The sequence below is a fragment of the Sciurus vulgaris genome (assembly GCF_902686455.1).
Source record: "Sciurus vulgaris genome assembly, chromosome: 8".
NCBI lineage: Eukaryota > Metazoa > Chordata > Mammalia > Rodentia > Sciuridae > Sciurus > Sciurus vulgaris.
This window is the reverse complement of record NC_136468.1, coordinates 55,286,790-55,308,608: the sequence shown is the minus strand read 5'-3', so window position 1 is coordinate 55,308,608 and position 21,819 is coordinate 55,286,790. Positions and strand designations below refer to the sequence as shown.

At 35.6% G+C, this 21,819-nt stretch overlaps 1 protein-coding gene across 3 annotated transcripts in view; it reads right to left on the bottom strand.

The window, feature by feature from the left end:
• ABCB1 (ATP binding cassette subfamily B member 1) overlaps positions 1-21,819 on the bottom strand; it is a 172,875-nt gene that overhangs the window by 75,383 nt on the left and 75,673 nt on the right. Inside the window, exons 1-2 of one of the 3 annotated variants that reach the window (XM_079151661.1) lie at positions 4,154-4,471; positions 3,497-3,567 (exon numbers count right to left, since the gene is read on the bottom strand). In XM_079151661.1, the coding sequence (XP_079007787.1) occupies positions 3,497-3,561 (65 nt within the window). In that variant the 5' untranslated portion in view covers positions 3,562-3,567; positions 4,154-4,471. Of the gene's footprint in view, positions 1-3,496; positions 3,568-4,127; positions 4,472-21,819 lie in introns of those variants that run through there. The other 2 variants (XM_079151659.1, XM_079151660.1) reach the window with 2 other exon arrangements.

The window sequence follows — 21,819 nt, the reverse complement described above, 5'->3', positions numbered from 1 at the left end:
TGTTCCACCAAAAATATGTCTGTAAACTGTCAAAAAGCTGTCCTTAGACATAAAAAGCCCAACTATCATTTCAAGCCCAGACTCAAATGCATCTAACTCAGTAACCCACTATATGTAACTACCACCTAGGCAGGAAAGCAAACTAACTATAACAAACCAGCTTCAGCTACATTTTTCATACATACAAAAGACTATTTTTTCAAAAGAAAAGCATTAGTTTTGCATGGATTTTTAAGTACAAAAAGTAAATTAAAAAAATAAAAGTAAATTCATCTTTGTTCTTTTCACCAAGTGAGGTCAAATGAGGTGAAGAGACTTCTAAAGAAAAAATCCAGAGTTTACTCATGTTTGGCTTTGGAGCAATGTTAGATGCAAATAAATACACAAACATCTTCAGGTTTGGTTCCACCCTATTTCCAGTAAGGGCATGGTTTCAATATTCCTGGGACCAAGTTGGGAGAAAAGAAATAGCCATAAATAGTTGAGTTTTAGTGCTGAGCTTTTTATTTATTTTTTTGTTCTTTAAATTGATGCTACTTTGGAGAAATAGAATGTTCCAGTCACCAACTGTAAGCACTTCCCATACATGATTTATAAACAACTCAGAGCAAGGCACGTTTTGTCCTTTTAGAGATGAGAAAAACTACAGAAGAGCAAGAAGAGTTTACTAACTTATCCAAGGTCCCATGCCTGGAAAAAAGTTGAGATGTAAACTGCAAAGCCTATCTTCTGACTACCAAGCCATAAGGTGTGAGCTCAGACTTATGATATGCTGCACTAGAAGTACTTTCACATGAACTCTCTCCCCTGCTACATTACTCACTTACCCCCGCAACATGAAACACTGCCTAAAAAGGCAAGGGGCTTATTAAACATCATTTTAATGAAGAATGTTTGCAAATACAGATATCCCAGATAGTGAGTGCTCTATCCCAGCATTTCTATTAGCAAAACCAAATACTACTTCTCAATTCCATGTTAACATAGTTTCAAGAACAGACTGAATTCAACAATGATGAGCAGTTAATTAAGAACCCTTAACTAAAAGAATGGTCTCTAATTTGAAAATTCCTTAGGCCACGATAGAACCAATAATAAAATGAAAGATATGTGAAGGATCAAGCAATTTTCTTTAACCAGGTCATTTCATAAATCCCTCAAAACTTCTTACACAAATATACCTAAGTGTTTGTGTCTTAAGAACATACTTCTTTAAGCTATGTTTAAAAAAAAAAAAAACGTAAAAACCAAAAGACTCCTTGGAGTCTTTTTCTTTGTTTACATGTAAAGTTTATATTGTAGAAAAACTTCAAATAAACACAAAATGGCAAGAATAGTATAGTGACTACCTATATAACTCACCTAGATTCAACGATTACTAATTTTTTAACCACATTCTCATTGAAAGCACATGGTAACATTTGTTAATATATTTTTTATTTTTTACAGACTGCATTTTGATTTATTGTACACATTTGTTAATATTTTTATAAATTATTCAAAAGTAAGATGAATATGGAATCATTCTGCATGAAAATTAGTGACAATTTTAATGTCACCTAATATCAAATCCACATTCAATTTTCCCAAGCATGCTTTCTAAAGGTTTTTTTTTTTTTTTTTCTTTTTTGAACTCTGATTTAATCAAAGTTCATACATTACATTTGCTGGTTATGTCTCTGTAACCTCTTTTAATTTAGAAGTCCCTATTTTTTTTTTTCTTTTGACATTAAGAATTTTAAAGAGTTGAGATCAGTTGAAGAATGTCCCATATTTTGTATATAAATTGTCCCACATCTTGGGTATATATGTCCCAAACTGAGTACAAATAAAGATATATAGTACATGTAAAATGTACACCAAATTGGAGCACTTAGTATGAAAAAGAGAATGTAAACTATCTTATTAATAATTTTGATTATATGTAGCAATGATTATATTTTGGAAATATTATTAAATAAGTTTTTAAAAATTCATTTCAATTGACACTAGAAAGTTTTAAATTATAAATACAATCTACATTATATTTCTATTGGATAGCACCATAGTCTAGAAGCTTGACCGGGTTCAGATTAGTGTTTGCAAACATACTCTCTATGTAGTATTGTGTACTTAAATTCCACTACATGCCAAGTTATTTAACATAGTCTGTTCCACCAGAAGCAATGTTAAGTCTGATCACTCCATTAATATGCCAACTACAAACTCTCACTGGACATGTAGTTTTCCTTTTTCCCATTAGTAAAAATTGTGGAGATAATTGTTAGACACAACTTCTCTAAATAGTTTAGGATCCATTGACAATTCTTGCCTGGATCAATTACAACAATGCAGGTTCCAATATGATCACTGCATTTTTCTGTAAATGTTCCTTAATTTTCTGCACCACTCACACCCTCTTTCAGTTTCCTTCCTCTCCTCAGGATTCATCGATTATAATCTGTTCAGTATCTCAAAATCAATTATGGTTATTGTTTTCTTTGATGATTAAACTGTCCCAGACTTGGGTGGAGGAAACATCTCCAAACCTGCTCCTGTGTCTTTTGACTACTCCATTAACCTTTCACTTCCTTGTTTTCAGGTACCACAAAATACCGTAGGCTCATTTTGTATTTTTCCTGCCTAAGACTTGGCTGAAATTAGCTATTTTTCATTGGAGTGCTCATTCCATTTAGTGAGGAATAGTATTTGAAAACAAGATTTGGCATTAGGAGCACTTATTTCTATTGTTCCTTTCAGCAGATGGAAATGGAACTATTAAATAATCATAAATTTATATTGACGTTTCCAATTTAACATTATTTTGATTATCAGAGTTACACATTTACTTCTATTCTCTTACACTGAAAAGCTTGTTTCTAATAATATTGAAATACTTTTGATATATGGTTTTATCTTACACTTTACCACTTTCTACTAACAACAAACCTACTGAGTGAAGTGTAAAATGTCTTGCATAGGCAGTCCATATGAGAAACTTTACTTTCTCCCTGTAGTTACATTAACAATTTCATATATAGTCATTAATAGTTAAAGACAAACAAACACCTAAATGTAAGTTTGGCCTTCCGTTCCATCCCCCATACCACAAATAAGCAATGTTTATGTAGCTGTTTATCAGAAGCAAGGTACTAGACCACAGAGCAGGGCCTAAGCAGCATATGGCTCAGGTGCGTGGGCGGTCAGTATTGCTTGTTAAGGCAATAAAATTTTAAAAAGGGATGTGAGCATGGCCTGTCTGGGGCCAGGAAGCTGAGGGAAAAGACTCACCAAGACCTACAGAGAATGCAAAAACTATGTCCAGTTCAGTCAATGCACTTCTACTCTAAGCAGAGCGGGTGGGGGACTGCTTCCAAAGGCTGACCTGGATATCTTAAGATCAAAATAACAACTACTACCACCACCACCCAACATTTATTTCAGGGCTGAAGGCTAAAAACAAATAGACCAAATCGCTCAAGCGCTATAAACTAGAATCGTGAAACAAACTGGCTACCTTTTTTTGCCCAGCTTCAAGGAGTTCTTCCCTGCTCTTCCATTGAGGTCCCCTTCAAGATCCATCGCGACCTGAGGAGAAACCACAATACATTAGCCAAATGACCCCCAGGAGTTAGAGGTGAGGTTGACCTCTACTTCCCAGCGGATCCCCAAGCGTGGCAGAGCAGAGCACTCGCCCTGATGCACCAACTGCTCGGTCCATGGTGGTCACGACGGGCTTTTCTGGGCGCTGGGCTGCCGGCATTGATTGCGTTTGGAGGGCGGCGGCGCTTTCTGGATCTCCTTGGCTGCCAATGCAGCTCTCCCTCTGCACTCTCCGCTGCGGAAAAGGTTTTTTTATCCACCCGCCTGCAGGCTGAAACCCAGTCCCGGCACCACGCTGCTTCGCGCGCTGGGGGCAGCTTGATCCCGTCCGCGCGGTAAGCGCTGAAAACTAAGGGCTGGATACTTCTCGAGTGACTAGCACTCACCCCACTTGTCACCATGGACTTGCCAAGAAGATTCTTTCACGCTCTCCACCGCCCCCACCCAAGAAGCCCTCCTCCGATGGGGTCCACACTCTGGAAATTGAACATCTCAACTCTTCCTGGGAACTGTCCCTTCCAGTCCGTAACTTCGCGCGCCCCTACCTTGTGTTTTCCTTTAGAACTCTCACCAGGTCGCGGATTTTGGAAGACGAGTCTCAGTTTAGTAGAAAGAACCGTCAGACAGGAGCAGCACCTTCAACTTCTTTGAGCTTCGAGAAACCGCTGCTCAAATGCGCTCGGGCTTCCTGTAGCCCGGGGAAGCCAAGCGGGTGTGCGTAACTCGCACCCCAGGCAGTCCTGCCCAGCCAATCAGCCTGAAGACGCGGGATTGCTCCCGGCCCGCTTGATTGAACGTTGATTGCGTTAGAAGTTGCGAAACAGCTTGGATTTCCCAAAGGAATGTCCTCACTTCGGTTACCCCTCTCCAAGGCCACATTGCCTGAATCATCAGGGATACACAGAGACGCGTCTCTACAAGTCCACCTATGTCTCCATTTATAGAAGCGTATATATATATATATATATGTAGGTACACAATTGACTCGCTGGGTTTAGAGAAGTTAAGGGAAACTTTCTCTGGCATCACATTTAATATAGTTGATAAAACAACGTCCGTCCTTATCCATTCTGTAGTTACATTTCCCTTTCTTGCAGCAACTCTATAAAGGTTGGGAGAAATTTCCTCCAAGTCTCTTTTCAGTATGTTTGACAATCTTTTGCAGTCTATCTGTTTATCACTTTTTTACTGTTATATTTTTAAAAATTTCATAAAATGAATATGATTTATATACTTGAGAGATACCATACATAGAGATGGGCATTTGAGGATAAAACGGCATTTAAAAGTGTGTAGTGGGGGTTGGGGTCGAGGAGCGGGAAGTGTACAGTATTTTAAATTTCTAGCTGGCTAATCAATGTCCATGGTTTCCCAAGGGCATTTTAAAATTATCACATTTTAATATGGATTATTAAACATAACATTTTATTATGTTATTTTCATTGTAATTTCTATAGTTACTTGCTAACATTTAATATATTTTTCTTGTCCACTGTTTTCTTCAAAACAAAAGTAAATGCAAGCCTCACAATTCAGATTATTAAGGCAGTATTAGCTCACATCAGAGCTTTTCATATATCTTATAAACAGGGGAAATAGCTATCTTTGTAACCTCTAGTCTGCATTCTGTGACACACCTTAACTCTCAGCTTGCTGCAACCATCAGAAGAAAATCCCTTCACTTTTTACTGCAGTGTGAAGTTATCTTCTGTCTTTAAACAACATAATCAAAAGTCATAATTTTCTCTCTATATTCCAACTTTTCTGGCCTATATTTATTTTTTTTCTGGGCCACACAATCAAGGTTTCTTTTTTAAAACTAAAAGTTGTTAGTTAGACTTTCTAACAGGTCACTAAGTTTTCTCTATTCTAATTGGATATGCTTGTGTGCCACATCAGTTCAAGGCTTAAAGGTTTACCAGCACCCACATGTCCACCTGAGGCAAATGGACAGGCTTTCATCTGCTATTCCTTTCCACTTTTATACTGTGTTCCCTTTTCCCACCTTCAGTTTATGCAATCTTGTTAGACTTCATGTATTTTGTGAGTGGCATTAAGTCCTTTCTAAAACATTGCAGGCTATTTTTAAAAAGCATTCTAGTATGCTGTGTATTATTTCTAGAGTCTTGAGCTTCGAATGAAGATCTCTGTTAAGGACACATGTAGGTTAAAGATCAGAATAACCCAAAGTTGTTTTTTTCTTTTTTAATAAGGCTTTACCTTTCTATTATATTTTTTTGGCTTTCTTTGCCCGACTGATATGAAAATATAGATATAAAATATAATGGCCCTAAAACAATGGGCAGTCCTAGGTCTTCTACATACACACCACATCCTTGACTTACTTACAGACACCTGTCTTGAATTACTGCTACCACCCCTGCCAAACTGACCTTGGTGGCTTCTCCTTGAGCTTCACCAGTTTCCTATGAAATCCAATCCTCCCCCTTCCATGTTGTCACCCACGGGGCTTTGTTCAAGCAACTGTTTCTACTTTTTTTTAAAATATATTTTTTAGTTGTCAGTGGATCTTTTATTTACTTATATGAGGTGCTGAGTATTGATCCCTGGGCCTCACACATGCCAGGCAAGCACTCTACCACTTAGCCACAACTCCAGCCTCTGTTTCTACTTTATGAAGTGTGACTTCCCACACCTTCCTGTCCTCTACCCTTATGTAGTCGTTTCACCAACCTATGCTCCCCCAAACCTAAAGATTGCATCTCAGCTACACTCTGTCCTAATACACCTGTGGGAATGATAATAGCAATAACTCACATAAGCACTGATCATGTATCAGGAACTGCTTCACCTGCTTCAAAGAGGTTAATGCATTTAATCCTCAGGAGAACCCTACAAAGTGGTTTTTGTTGTTACTATTCCCATTTTACAGTGGGAGAAACCCAGGTTTATGCTATTTGCACGAAATCATACAGCTGGTAAGTGGCTGACCCAGGGCTTGAACACAGACCATCTCTCAATCGCACTGCTAACCATTCTGCTGCACTATGGTACACTGCTATGCTGCCTTTTCCAGCCCCATGAAACCTATCATTTTCTGGCTTCATCTTAGAAATGCTGCAATGGCTTCCTGCCATCCACGACATCGTATCTAAGAGTTGCCGGTTTTTAAAGACTATGATTCATTACTTCTCCCCAAACCATCTTCTCCTACCTCACTTTTTCATATTGTCACTCTTAACACATATGTGGTCATTCTATATCAGCCAAACTTACTGTACTTCTTAGGTGATTTGTTAGTTTTATTTTTCACAATGTACTTCTACACATTGTAAATCTTTAAATTATTTGTTTTAATTTTATTCATTAAACAATTTGGGTTCCATAGCAAAAAAATAAATACAACAAATTGAAGTAATCTCTCTGCTGGTTTTGCTGTGTAACTTGAAACAAACTACTTTTCTCTATTTAATTATCTATTTGACAAAGAATAGATAATAATAATAGCTTAGAGTGTTATTGTAACATTAAGTAATATGTGTGTTTAAGTCTTGTGCAGTGGCTGAAACACCCTAAATACTCGATATTTGCTATATGTTAATAATAAAAGTTCATTTTAAATCACTTTTTGTCCTTCCTTGGCATCCTTCAGCATTCATGCATGTATCTACATTTATTTATCCTTAAATATTTGACCAATTATTCTGATTACTGCTTCAGGACACAGAACTCCTTACTCTTAATAGCAATGGGGGGGGGGAGGACTAGGTACATAAGTAGTAAAGAAAATGAATAAATATAATATCATTTCACACCTCTGTTGTCACGTCTCCTAGCATCTATCATCATTAGTATTACAACAACTTTGTAACTGATCTCTCTGAATTTACCTTTACCCCTTTCTAACAGCTTCCCTGCCTTCTACCCACCCAACCCCTGTCAAGATCGTCTTTTAGAGTAAAAGAAGTAAAATCGTATCACTGTCCTAAGGCTTCCCACCTCATTCAGGGCAAAACCTTTCCATGACATGTTAGTTCTTGAATGATCTGGCCCCCTTACCTCTGATCTCATCAGTTACTCTTTCTCTTGTTTGTTCTGTTCCAGTCTCACTAGCCTTTTTCCTGTTCTTTGAACATAACAAGCATGCTCCCACCTTGGGCCATTGGCACTGTTATATGTGCCTGAAACTTTCTTCCCTTAAGTTAACTGCACATGTTCATTCATTTTCTCCCAGATCTTTACTCAAATATCATGCCATTTTGTGCACACCACTTACAAATAGTCCCTGATGCATAGTATGTGCTCAATAAACATGTGTTAGGTGAATGAATGAGCAATTTGACTCAGCAAATTGCGGACCAAGTACAAAATTACATAAAGCCTTTTGATTATAAGATGACATTGTTCTTATTTTGCTTATTGCTTAAAATTTTTAAATGATCGGATGTTTCTCCACAAATTTGGGCTTCTGTTCAATCAGTTGCAGCTAGTATGCAGTTGCAGTTCACTCATTATACAGTTATTGAGTGAGTGCTTGCCATATGCTAAACATTGTGCTAATCATAGTGATATATGATTTAAACATTATATCCTGCATTTATAGAGATTACAAATTATTTGTAATATTTTTGTTGCCCCCAAAGGAGTCTAAGGTTTCTGTTGCTGGGGCAATTTATTTATTTGTTGTATAGTGGTTAGTAATGTGCTTTCCAGTGGTAAGGATTCCATAAATACTACTGTCAGGCTAGTTGCCTTATTTTCTTTGAACCTGTTTATCATCCAAATAGCATTAATCTATAATGAAACACACCTTTCTATCTCACCTCAAGTTACATTATATGCAAATATCTACCAAACAACTCAATCTTAAATGTAAAGAATATTTTCCACATTAGTCCCCAAAATAGTTGAGTTTCTCCCAATACTGGAGTGTTAGATATTAGAGGTAGAATTCCCACCAGTGTTTTAGCTATACCCATTAGCTCTCCTTGTTATATAGCCTCTTGATGCACAAAATTTTTTTTTTTTTAATTTTTTGAGATGGGATCTTACTATATAGCCCAGGCTGGTCTTGAACTTGCAATCTTCCTGTCTTGGTCTCCCAAAGAACTGGGACTACAGTGGTGTGCCACTGCACCTAGCATAAAATGCATCTTAATTCCAATTTCTGATTTCTTAATTTCTTAATTTCTATAAAGTTATTGTTAATAAGCATGTATGTCTTTAATGTGGAAATTTTATGACCTTATAATTCTGACACCAACAGAAAATCTATTACATGTGTCTCTATCAATCAACAAGCTTTGACTTACTGTGAAAAATGTACAGGTTCTGATGGCATTTGCAGACAAATTCTCATATTCTAACTCCCTCAATCCTTTATTGTGAGTTTTCATCACAAATTTGCCAATTTTAAAAAGCTTTTCTGCTATTTTTCTGCCTCCTAAGATTTTTTTTTAACTCTTCAGGAGGTTCTCCTCATGACCCTTCTGTTGTGAATCTGGTGCATCTCATCCCCTGATCTCTAATATGATTTATCCCCACATTTCTCCTAGTCCCTCTATTTAGCCAGTTTGAGTCCAAACTAAACATATACTAAAAGAAAATATCTTGAAAGAAGGAACAAAAATTTACTTTGACATACTTCACTGCTGTGAGCTAGAGAACAAATGTCACTAGTGCAAAGAGCAAAGCAAATGACTCAGTTGTGCTAAGGATAATAAGAGATCCACAATAATAAAGTCTCCACCCATTTATGTGCAATTGATTTTTTTATGTGTGAAGGACATATGACTGTTAATGACATGGGACAATGAATGACTGTCTCCAAACTCATTTGATTACCTCTTATTGCTTTAAAAAATCCTGCATTAAAAATAGTGAAACTCTTAAGGTAAATCTGGTAATTTCCAAAGAGGTTGTTTATTTTGCTATCACTTAGCAAATATTGCAACAGCCACAAGTTGGGTGAAATAGTGATAATATAACAATGAATTAATTGGAAATTAAGTGACTTACTGATTTACTCCAAGCAGAAATGAGTTATACTCCTCTCAATCCTACTCATCATTATCTACACCTCTCAGTTGGTACATACTATGTGATGATAGATTTCTTGGTATGTTCTTTGTAACTTACACAAAGATTCAGTAAATGCTTGTTGAAAATACCAACTGCTGAGACTGTGACATCAGAGCAGCGCAAGCCTATCATCCCAGCTACACAAGAGGCTGAGGCAGGAATATTGCAAATTCAAAACCAGCTTCAACAATTTTGTAAGACCCTGTCTCAAAATGAAAAATAAAAAGTTCTGGGAATGGCTCAGTGGTAGAGCACCCCTGAGTTCAATGCCTGGTACCAAAAATAAAAATAAAAACTAAAGACTGCTTTCTGAAGTTTTTGGTAAACTGCTATTGGTATCTTTAGGGTCCTTCAAAACTTCTGTTGCCACCGACCATCTCCTCTACCAACCTCTGCTACTATCTTTAAAGTTCCATTAGAGAATTGTCCCTTTAAGTCACTGTCCTCTAGAAAATAAGCTTACCGTGATCACACAAGAATAATTTTTAGATGAATGACAGAATTAAGGGGAGAGGGGACAAAGGAGTAAAATCAAGGAGGAGAATGAAGTGATAACTGAGGAAGATCTGAATTCTAGCTTCATCACTTATCAGCTGAGGAGCTTTAGATAGGTTATACAGCCTCTGGAAAACCTTGATTTCTACCTTTATAAAATGGAAACAACTATAGTTTACACCTAGAGTGTTTCTAATAAGTAAATAAGGTAAGATTTGGAAAGTGTTTGGTATAAAGCACATTATTACCCAGATATTCTTATAGAGATGGTCAGTGGAATACTAAGACATGTATAAGAATTAAAGAGTTGAGAGTAAGTGTAATGACTGAAAAGGGCTAGTGAGAGATGCTGAAAGTAAATAATGATATAGAAATAATTATAAGTGAATGTTTCAAATAAAGTCACAAACACAAAAATCAACTTGAATAAATTCAAATTCAAAGACAATGACAAACCAAGTTGCTACTTATTACAAGTATTACAATAAATTTATATTTCTGGTATATAAAGGGTTCATATAAATGAATAAGAAAAAATTTAAAGCCCTAATAGAACTGGGGAAAAGACAAAAATAGGCAATTCACATGAAAAAGGAAAAGAGTACACTGGTAAACAAAAAGGGGCATACTGAAATATTTAAGCAAATTACAAAGAAGTACAAATTAAAGTAGCAAACATTTTGAAGATGATACTATTGTTTATGAGTGAATGAAGTAAAATAAGTATATTTGAAAATTGCTAAATGAATTTTCTAAAAATATGGCCACATATACTTTAACTATGTTTGACTTATTAATACAGTTTTAGAAAAATTATCTTAAATAATCCAAAATAAAGATTTTTAAAAATTGAGCACAGAAATTTCTTTGCTACTTAATTTTAAACTGTGAAAAGTGAGAAGTAACCTAAGCACTTAACCACATATGTATGACTGCATAAATTACGATTATTTATCTTAAAGAAAATAGTAATAAAAAATTTGCTTGTGAGTTTGTCATAACATCAGAAAATGCCTATGTTAATATGCAAAGAAAGGAGCAGGGGATAGTTGTGACAACATGATATTAACTTTGGAAAGCAAATCTGCTGCTATAATACTAGAAAAAAATACATCAAAATGTTGAAAACATCTTTTAGTTGTAGAAGTTCAGTGAGTTTTTTACTTTTTTTTTGTATTTTACAGATTTCCTATATTAAATGTGTATTACTTTTATAATGGAAAAACAAAAATGAAAGATTTTTGGTTGGTTGTTTTGTTTTGTTTTGTTTCATTTTTATTAAGCTGGGGAAAAGGGAAAAGGTCCAGGATCCTGGTTACTATTTTCTGTCTCTCATTGGGATTTGCTGTTTGTTAAGGAGCAAACAGTCACATTAGTGAAGGTTAAATTAACTGGCTAAAATGAACAACATTGGGAATTCCCAGAACTCTGCATTTCTTTAAAAAGTTCTCTGATTTCTGAAAATTTCCTTCAGTATATTTGTAAGAAAAGAGAGAAAGGAAAATGGAGAAAAGTAAGAGAGATGATGGTGAAGTGACAAGAAAATACACGGTAGACTGAAATAACTGGATTCCTTCTTTGGTTTGGTCACCAACTGCCTATGTAACCTTGATACATTTTTTTTTTTTTCTTAATTGCTGCTTTTATGTCAACCTAAAAGAGTTATTGAGAAGATCAATGGCCTGGAGGCCCTTTTCCTAACTAACCCTCATAAACTTCTTTTTGAGGAACACAATAAAGAGGAGAGAAGATCAACTAAGGACTTATTGTCATACCCCTCAAGAATTTAAGTTTTGGATTTTATTTTATTTTTTAGTTGGCGACTGACCTTTTACTTTATTTATTTATTTATATACAGTACTGAGAATCGAACCCAGTGCCTCATGCTAGGTGAGCACTCTACCACAACCCCAGCCCAAGCTCTGGACTTTAGCCGAAGGGTATTTTTTCCTTGATTCTTCTTTTCTTTACTTGAAATTATTATTTAGCACTGTATAGCAAGCACTTTGCTGGATGCTGAAAATGTGAAGATGGCAGGTACAAAGTCCCTCAAGCTCTCCGTGTGTGTTCAGGGGTAAAAATTGTTAGGTTACTATTAACATATAGGGGGACTGCTTTGTTTCTGTCTTTACATACAAAACTGAACTTACACATCTAAATGACTACTATGCCATTCAGAGTAAATATTCAAGGAAGCCTTGTGCTGATTTTGGTGATGCCTGTCAAGAAATAAAGTAGTTTGAACTCTTGTTTTTTGGATGTGGCTTCGTTTTGAATGTCCTCAATAATAGCAATTTTTGTCTTTTACTAAAGTTTTAGAAATAATAGACAACCCACCATTGCATTGAGAAAAGGGACTTTAGTATCAAACTGGTAGAGTTCCAGTTCTGTTTCCTCCTTTTTGATTTTTGTTTTTATCATGGAGTCACTATGTTGCTCAAGCTGGTCTCCAGGAGGAGTTAGTAGTTCTCACTGCAACTGAAATTTGTCTTTTGTAAAATGACATGCTGAATATGAAGCAGTTAGCTTACTACCTAGATGTCTAAATTCTGAACGCTTACTTGTATTGTTGTTACTGTTATTGTTAATAGACTAATGAATGATTTTTTTACAGAAGTTTCAATTAAAAATGAAATATGGCTATAAAAATGAGCCCAATTTTTTATATGCTTAATTTATTTTTTTCTGAAGATTATTCATAAAAGGAAATTTCTTTGGTATCCCATAAGTATATGAATGGGAGCATTATATATCTATTTAATTGTTCTCTTACTATATAGACAAACCTTTCACCCTCAGGACATCAGCACTGAGGAATTCCTAACATAAAAGTAATATTACCTTAAAGGGTTTTTTACTTGGCAGCTGTTCATTAAAAATGTCATGTCCTGTTTAGTTTTCTAAATTGCTTTATGATTCATAGACTTTGAACTTACCTAATCTCGAATGAACTCTCTCTTGGGAGCAAGGTGAACTCAGTTCAGTGAACTGGTGTTCACTTGCTTATTCTTTAAACAAAGTTTTGGATTTGTCAAATGACATATCTCTTTAAAATATACTTCCTTGGGCTGGGGTTGTAGCTCAGTGGTAGAATGCTTTCCTAGCATGTGTGAGGCACTGGGTTCAATTCTCAGCACCACATATAAATAAATAGATAAATAAATAAATAAAAAAGTTTAAAAATACACTTCCATAAGTAATAAACAATGTTCTCATAGATCAACACACAGTTGTTTAGATCTGATTTTACAATTGAAACTTAAGGAATATTTTATTTTAAAATTTCTATTGGGAATTAATTCATTCATTTGACAATATTAATTGAGTACCTGTTGGATGTTATGTGCTATTCTAGTAACAATGTATATATATCTATGAGCAAAACTAAAATCTCTGTTCAGGCAGAACTTACATTTAGAGGTAGTATAGGTAGATAAACAAAAAGTATATAAAAGTGGTTTAGTATGTTAAAAGGTGGAAAGTGCTATGCGGAAATTAAAACAGGGGAAGGAAACTGGGAAAGTTAGGCAGGGAAAGATTACAATTTTAAGTAGCATGGTCAGGGGAAACCTCATGGAAGAGCTGACAATGAGCCAAAACAGCAGAGCTGAAAAAAGTTTTAAATAGTGCAATTAAGGTCTTAGGAATCCTTGAATGCTAATGCTTTTGAAGTTATTTCTACTATAGGATAATTCTTTTTTTTTTTTTTTTGCGGTACTGGGGATCGAACTCAGGGCCTTGTGCTTGCGAGGCAAGCACTCTACCAGCTAAGCTATCTCCCCAGCCCATAAATAGGATAATTCTTATGCTCCAGTGTTTCTCTCTAGATCAATAGATGTTTGTGTTTATAAGAGAGTGTAGAGATCTTTATATGCAGTTCCTTCGTTATACTGAGTCTCTGAAGTGCCAAAGAAGTTGACCAAAGCCAGATAGTCTATTAGAAAAACGGCACAATTAACAACCTAGGTTTTCTGGCCTGATGCTTGATGTTTTTCTATGATATTGAGAGGGAGATTCTAATGGTCAGGATTTCAGACTGGCATACATGAAATACATGTTGGAGGGACAGGGCAATACTGTTGTCTAACTGGTTTTTGTTTGTTTGCTTGTTTGTTTACCTTCACATCAAATTTCTCTCATCTTCATTTTGTTTTTGTCCTTAACCAGCCAGACCAACCCAATTTAGTTACCACTCTTCATAATCCAGTAGAACTGTAGATGCTAGAATGCAGACTATTTACTACAGTAGTGACTGCAGATCACATATTTAGAATTCCAAGGTCAATCAACTGAGGCCTGAGGTTTATTTAAATGTACAACAAAGGAAAATATATGAAATATTGCTCATTACAAGTTGCATTTTTGTTGTAATTAATAATAAAGTTGTCTACAAATATCTACAATAAAATTAACATATAGAAAATGAGGGACTGAATCTAATTAGAGTAACATAAAAAATCTGCAAAATTTATGTGACTTTAAGACATAGAATTCTTGTTCCTTTTTCTCTTTCCTTCCTTTCTTCTTTTTTTTTTTTGTGAGAAACAAATTAATTATGATTCTTATCTTTTAGTTGGTTTCCCTTGCATTTGTCCTTCCCAGTGAGGTATTCTGTAATTCTGCCAAATATTTGGCTATATTATCTCTATTTAACAATAAGCCACAACCTTGGAGTCAGTGTTCCTACTTACTGCCAAATCACACTTTAGTGTTTGTTTCTAGAAACTAACTTTAGCATAAAATTGATATTCTGCTATTATCTTTAGCTTTGTTTTCTTTACTTTTCTTGATCATTATGTATCACAATCAAATAGCACTCACTTATTACCAGTTCATCAAATGGTAAAGGAAAAACTTTCTACTGTTCCATAGTCAGGTTACCATTTTAAGATAATAAATTGTAAAGACTATACTGTAGAAATTGCCACCTGAGTGGTATAATGTATTTCCCTTTTAAGTACTGACCACACAGAACTCTCGATTCTGTCCCACATTGGATTCTTTTTCAGCCTGTACTATAATGAGTACACAGCAGCAATATTGGTTCAGAAACCCAGGGGAAGGGGAGGGGTCAGCCTTTCTCCCTTATTCTGCACGTCCAGTTTGAATCTATTTTTTCTCAACAATGATGATCACAGTGTCCAGACCATGATAACTGCCATCCTCTCTTACTTGGGCTACTTTGTTTCATAACTAGTTTTTCCTCATCCTTTTCAGGCCTCTTCTAATTCTCTTGCTACATGCAGCTAAAGTAAATTGTAAAAATGCACATAAGACAGTATGATGTTCCCTGGTAAGACTTACAACAGCTTCCTCTTGCTTTCAGGTTCAATTCCATAGATCCTCCATGATCTGGCCCCTTCCAACTGCCCACTACATCCACACATATGCATACACCCAAGTATATACCCTAGACCTGGGTAACACAGATTTATTCTTCAGGCTTGGTTTAAAGTTACTTTTCAGGGAAATATTTCCTATGCTTCCTGATTAGATTCGGTCCCCTTGAAGTAACTTACAAAGTATCTTAGACTGCCCCCCCTTATTGTATATCACTATTGCAACTTCTGCTCATTATAAAATGCATCTTCCCTATTGAATTAAGAGCTTTGTAAGGGCATACCATCTCTGTTTTATTCATTCTGTTTCCCAGCACCTGCAACATAGCAAGTACAGTGGTTGAATACAGAGTATTTACTGAATTGAGGAATGACTGAATTAATATCATTGGTCTTCCTTTTCCTCCTACTCTATTCTCATGGACACTCTTTTTCAATTCTCATTCCACATTTTAAAATAATATTGCAGAATATTAGCTGGCAAACAAAATCACTGTTTTCATTTGACCTTCTCAGAGAAAGATTCCTATCTTTTGAGATCATAATGGAAAATAGTATATTCATATTTTTTTTAAAAAAATGCTTAGAGTAGGTCTGAGTTCTTGGATCTATGAAAATTTGCTTTTTAATTTTGTGTATATGTTGTAGATAAAACAATCAAGACAAAGTTTCACAAAGGAATTTTTCGATCTATGATTTTCTTTATAGAAAAAAATTACACAGATATAAATTAATCATGTTTAGTTATATGCAGCAAATCATCTTTAGTTAAGAGAAAGATGTATAATTTGGAAATTTCTTAGAGGCTCTGGTATGTTCAAGATTTGTGACCAGTATTAGAAGGCACACCCTGATATTTGTCACCAGGTGTCCTATCCTGGTAATTTGAGGCCACACACAATATATTATAATTTTTTTATAACATGCTGCAGATGGTTCTTTCATTCCATATCTAAAAATTCCATAGCAATAATATTTAACAAATATTAACCAATCGTGCTGACCATTCTAGACACAAGAAGAAATAATTTAGTCCTTACCCTCAAAGCAATTTTTTCCTGCATTTGAGGAAAGACAATACAAATAATGACTCAATTTATTTAGTCAGGTATTTTCATCAATTTTCTCATTTTATTTATTTATTTATTTATGTATTTATTTATTTGTTTAGTACCAGGTCTTTTAATTTTTTTTATTTTGAAACAGGGTCTCACTATGTTGCTGATGCTGGCCTCTAACTTGCAATTCTCCTGCTCGGCCTGCTGTGTTGCTGGGATTATAGACATGCACCACTGCATGTGGCTAATTTTCTCATTTAATCCAGACAAGTAGAGCTATGATTATGTAGGGCTATGATTGTCTTTACTTTAAAGAAAAAACTAAGATTCTGTCTGACAGAATAGAAATTTTTATCCAGGGTACCATGTGAAACTTTGAAATCTAGAATCACTGTTTAACCATTTCTTAATATTTCTTTGGGTTCAGAACCACATTCTATGTTTAAGAAGCAGAATTGAGAGTTTTCAGGCAGTATAATACGTAAGGACAGAACCATATTTTTTTAAGTCTGTATTTCCACTTTTAAATTTTTTCCTGAAATGGTGTAAGTTAATGCTAAATGCAGCTACAATGGAGTTTGGAAGAATAAATATTCTAGATGCATTATCTTTCTGTTGGAAGGAAACTTAAAATGGTCTCCATCAATGTATCAAGGAACATAGTTCAAGATCGTGAAGATTTCAAACCATCCTGCCCCAGTTGTTGTCATTCTCAAAAACAAAATTAGGCTCTACTGCAATTAAAGAGCTAGCGTGTGTTTGAATGACTTGATGAGCAGGTTTTATAGCTAGAACCTGAATGACATGTCACTCCAGGTAACCTTTGGACATGACAAGATTGGCAATTAAATGAAGAAAGAAGTTGTCATAGTCACTGTGGATAAGTGCATATGGGAGGAGTCTTCAGTAATTACTAGTAGCCTTGGAGTTAGAATATGAACTTTACTATATGTTTTAATCAGCTTGTTCACTGCTGTGACTCAATGACCCAGCCAGCACAACTGTAAAGGAGGAATAGTTTATTTGGGGGCAAATGGTTTCAGAGGTCCTACTACAAAGAAGGCTGGCTCATTCCTCAGGGCTCTGGGTGAGGTTGAATACTGAACATCATGACAGAAGAGTGTGGCAGAGGGAAGCAGTTTACATGATCAGGAGGCAAAGAGACTTCACTCTTCAGATACAAAATATATACCCCATAGCCAGCCCCCAATGAATCCCTCCCTCCAGCCACACGCCACCTGCCTCCAGTTACCACTGGTTAATCCCATCAGGGATTAATTCACATCAGGGATTAGGTTAAGACTCTCACATCCCAATCATTTCTCCTTTGAACCTTTTTTCATTGGCTAACTCGTGGATGTGAGGGGACACCTCACATTCAAGCAATAACATTATAGTTGGCTGGATTACAAAGTTCCTTGTATTCTTCAATGTTTTCTTGAATGTAGTCCTAGAGAATGGCTTGCGTGTAATTCCACGATTGCAGAGGAGCCCTGGCATCCTACTTGAATGGCCTCATGACAAAGTTCTACAATTTAGAGTAGAAACAGTAATACAAAACAGGATCCTGAAGGTTGATCCCGGTGAATCTGGATATGAGTTTGTGGAGGGTATCCTTCCTAGAGTCCTTCAGCTACAATGCCAGGTCTATGGCAAGGTTCTTAAAAGAAAGGTATAAAGGGGTTCCTAAACTATGGGGCAGTGAGAAAATTCCACTCCAAGAAACACAATCTTACAATTAAACTTCGTGAAAAATTTCCCAATTTGTTCAAATAAAGTGGTCTGAAGTTATAAATTAGCTGAGAATTTTAAAAGAAAAACACTTTTTTAATTAAAAAATAATAAATTTTTTTTTTTTTAGTTGTAGGTGGATGCAATACCTTTATTTTATTTTTATGTGGTGCTGAGGTTGAACCCAGGGCCTAGAGTGCAAGGTGAGCACTGTACCACTGAGCCACAACCCCAGGCTGTAGAAAAAAATTCCTTTATAATTTTTCTTCACCCAGAGAATTACATGATTTATGTGATTTCCTATAAAAGAAACAAAGGAAATTCCTGGAAAACTTAACCTTTTAATTATTGAGTTTATAAAGTTTTATCAGAACACAAGAATTTATCATTTAGAATGAAGAATTTATACATTTTTTAAAAATTACTTTAATGTTATTTTTCCCCATTTAAGCATTCAATTACATGTTAGTGGAAGACCTTGGACCCTTTGGCACTGGTCCTATAACAAATGGCAAGGAGTAAAAATTCATCCTTGACTTTAAGAAACTCACACAAACCCATATGTCCTGGATACAACCAACACTTAGAAAAATAACTAGGTTTTGTGACTGAGCAATTCAGATACTTCTAGTTGAACATTTTTTCCTTTAGATTTATTAATACTTTGACATATATTTGACAAATGTATGCTTTAAAATATTTTGGTATATTTCTAGTCTAACCCACTATTTGTAGCGTTTAAAGTTTATCTGTTACAGAGAATTATGACTGCCAGCTTTAGTGCGTAAACTTAATTACAGCTTTTAAGAACAGACAGCAAATACTTTCAATACAACCATGCCAAATTTATAGTTTATTTCTCTTTTTTTTTCTTTTTGCAATTTATTTCTCAGAGACAGCTGGTTTAAAATATGATACTTTATTTTTTTCAAAAAAAATCATCCTTCCCTCAGATATAAAACCTAAGTTTCTTTAATCAGAAATTGGATCTAAGAAAAGGAAATTACCCGTCTTGCAAGCTTTACTCTTTTTATCAACCTGTAAAAGCTTGGCCTCTGTTAAATTATCCTTGGAGTTTATGGTAATATTTAATATTCTTTCTTTGCTTGTTCCTCATTTTGATCAAACAATTCTAAATGACTTTTTTTTAACTTTATGAAGCCAGCTTTCTCTCTACCCAAGTCAAAAAATAAATAAACAATATAAAATGAATTATAGGATGATGAAAGAAAAACCTTGACTAGCATTTATGTGCTATAGATTACAACATTCCCTGATTTATAGCCTTTCAAAGTTCATGAACAAGCTTAATGTCACAAAGCATCAGATCAAATAAAGATATTTTTTGAGGTGAATGTTAAGTAAGAGGAGTGTTTAAATCTAAAATAAAGCAAACTGAGGTGTGTCATAAGTCAGCAAGTTTAGGTATTTAAAATAATTACTATCTTTTTTTCCTACCTCTTCTACTACACTATAAATTCATTAGGGAAGAAGCTCTTCTATCTACTTCTATGGCTGAATTAGTGAATGAGTAAAGTCAGACTGTGTGTTTAGTCCACTGAGTTAACAAGAGGCCTAGGAATTAAGGAAAACATGGGGAGTTTTTCTACAATAATCCCCGATTAGCTTCTTTTCTCTGATCACTATTCCCTCTCAAATTCTGTATTATTACCAGTGTTCTTTCTAAATTTGCTAGAAAAACAAATCTGGGCATGGTAACTTTTAGTGACACCCAGCTGCCTGCATGATACATGATAGTTTGATAGGTTTGCATGATACACAATAGGTTCTGAATTCTGTCTTCTGTTTCCTGTTTCTGTCTTCTGTCTTGCCCCCTCTGCTTCAGTGTCACCTATCCAATTGCAGCTCCAAAGCCCACCATTTTCTTCCATGTCCCAGACTTGCTTATTGTGTGCTCTGCCCAGAATGTTCTTGTCAAAGTCCTCTCAGAGAACACATACTCAATAAGTCCTTCTTTCCCATCTGTGGAGTCAGTAAATATAATCATGCCGCTTTGATGTGTGTAATACATGGTGAAGATACTTGTCAATGAGTTGTAATTGTTGGTGTCCATGTTTATGTTTTCTTCTAGTCTCTGAGCACTTCAAGGGATAAGGTTGTCCTATTCATCTTTGTAACACCAGCAATATACAGTTAATAAATGATGAGTGAATGGGGGAAAAAAAAAGATAAAACTGGAAAAGAAAGCTGAGGTAGAATTAAATGACTCAAAAAATTAGTGATGTAATAACAATTACATGTTAAGTATTAGTCTACATGAATGAACAAAACACAATTTTTCCCCAATAGAGTTTCCATCTTAGCAAGGGTGATTAAAAAATAAACAAATAGATGAGTGAAAATATAATATTGGGATGGCGATTAGTGCTGTGGAGACTAATAGAGCAGTGAAAGATAAGGAATTCAGAGGAAAGGTGTGTCTGAACAGGTGACCTGAAGGAGGAAAAAGAGCCCTGATGATATCTAGGGGGAAAGAGTGCAAATCATGAGGCAGGAATATCCTTGCCTTGTCCAAGGAGCAGCAGAAGCAGTGTGGCTGCAGCAAAGTGACCAAGGGGAGAGAGGAGCTGGAGGCGATATCGAAATGGCTTGATTAGTTCCTGTAGGGCCTGGCAGGTCACTGTGAAGACCGACTTTTGCTCTGAATAAGAAAGAAAACTACTGGAGAGTTTGGAGCTGAGGAATATAATCTTATCACTCTGACTGATAAATTAACTTTACATGCCCCATAACACAATATGTAGATTTATGTGAGGAGTTGTCAAATTAGCTTATTACTAAGATGGACTCAAAGGAGAAATGACAAGGAAAGTAAGAGCTCCTATTAGAGTGCAGGATTTGTAAGTTTGAAAATATATATTTAATTTAATTTAGGGAAAAATATCTGAATTTATTAATACAAACTGTAGAAAGTAAAGATTTACGAAATCCTCTTGACCCCTGGAGATGGGAGGATACTCAGAAGATCAAGGAAGCAAACATTGAGAGAGAGTCTATTAACCTGGCTTTGTTGATAGATATGTTCATAGTAATGGAAGGTATAGTTTATATCTCCATGGTTATTGCCTTATAAGTCTGTTATGGTTTGGATGCAAGGTGTCCCCCAAAAGCTCACATGTGAGACTACGCAAGAAGGTTCAGAGGAGAAATGATTGGGTTGTGAGAGTCTTAACCCAATCAGTGGATTAATCCCCTGAGAGGGATTAATGGAGTGGTAACTGAAGTGGTAGGGTGTGGCTGGAAGAGGTAGGAATTGAGGGCATGGCTTGGGAGTATATATTTGTACCTCGTGAGTGGAGCCCTTCTCTGTTTCCTGATTATGGTGCGAGCTGGTTCCCTCTGCCCCACTCTTCTGACATGATGTTCTGCCTCACCTCAAGCACTGGGGAGTGGAGCTGGCCTTCTGTGGACTAAGACCTCTGAAATCCTGAGCTCCTAAAAAAAGTTTCCTCCTTTAAAATTGTTCTGGTCATATTTTTTAGTCACAGCAGTGAAAAGGCTAACTAAAACAAAGTATAACATGTTTTAAGGAGAGTTGACTTTAGCATTAA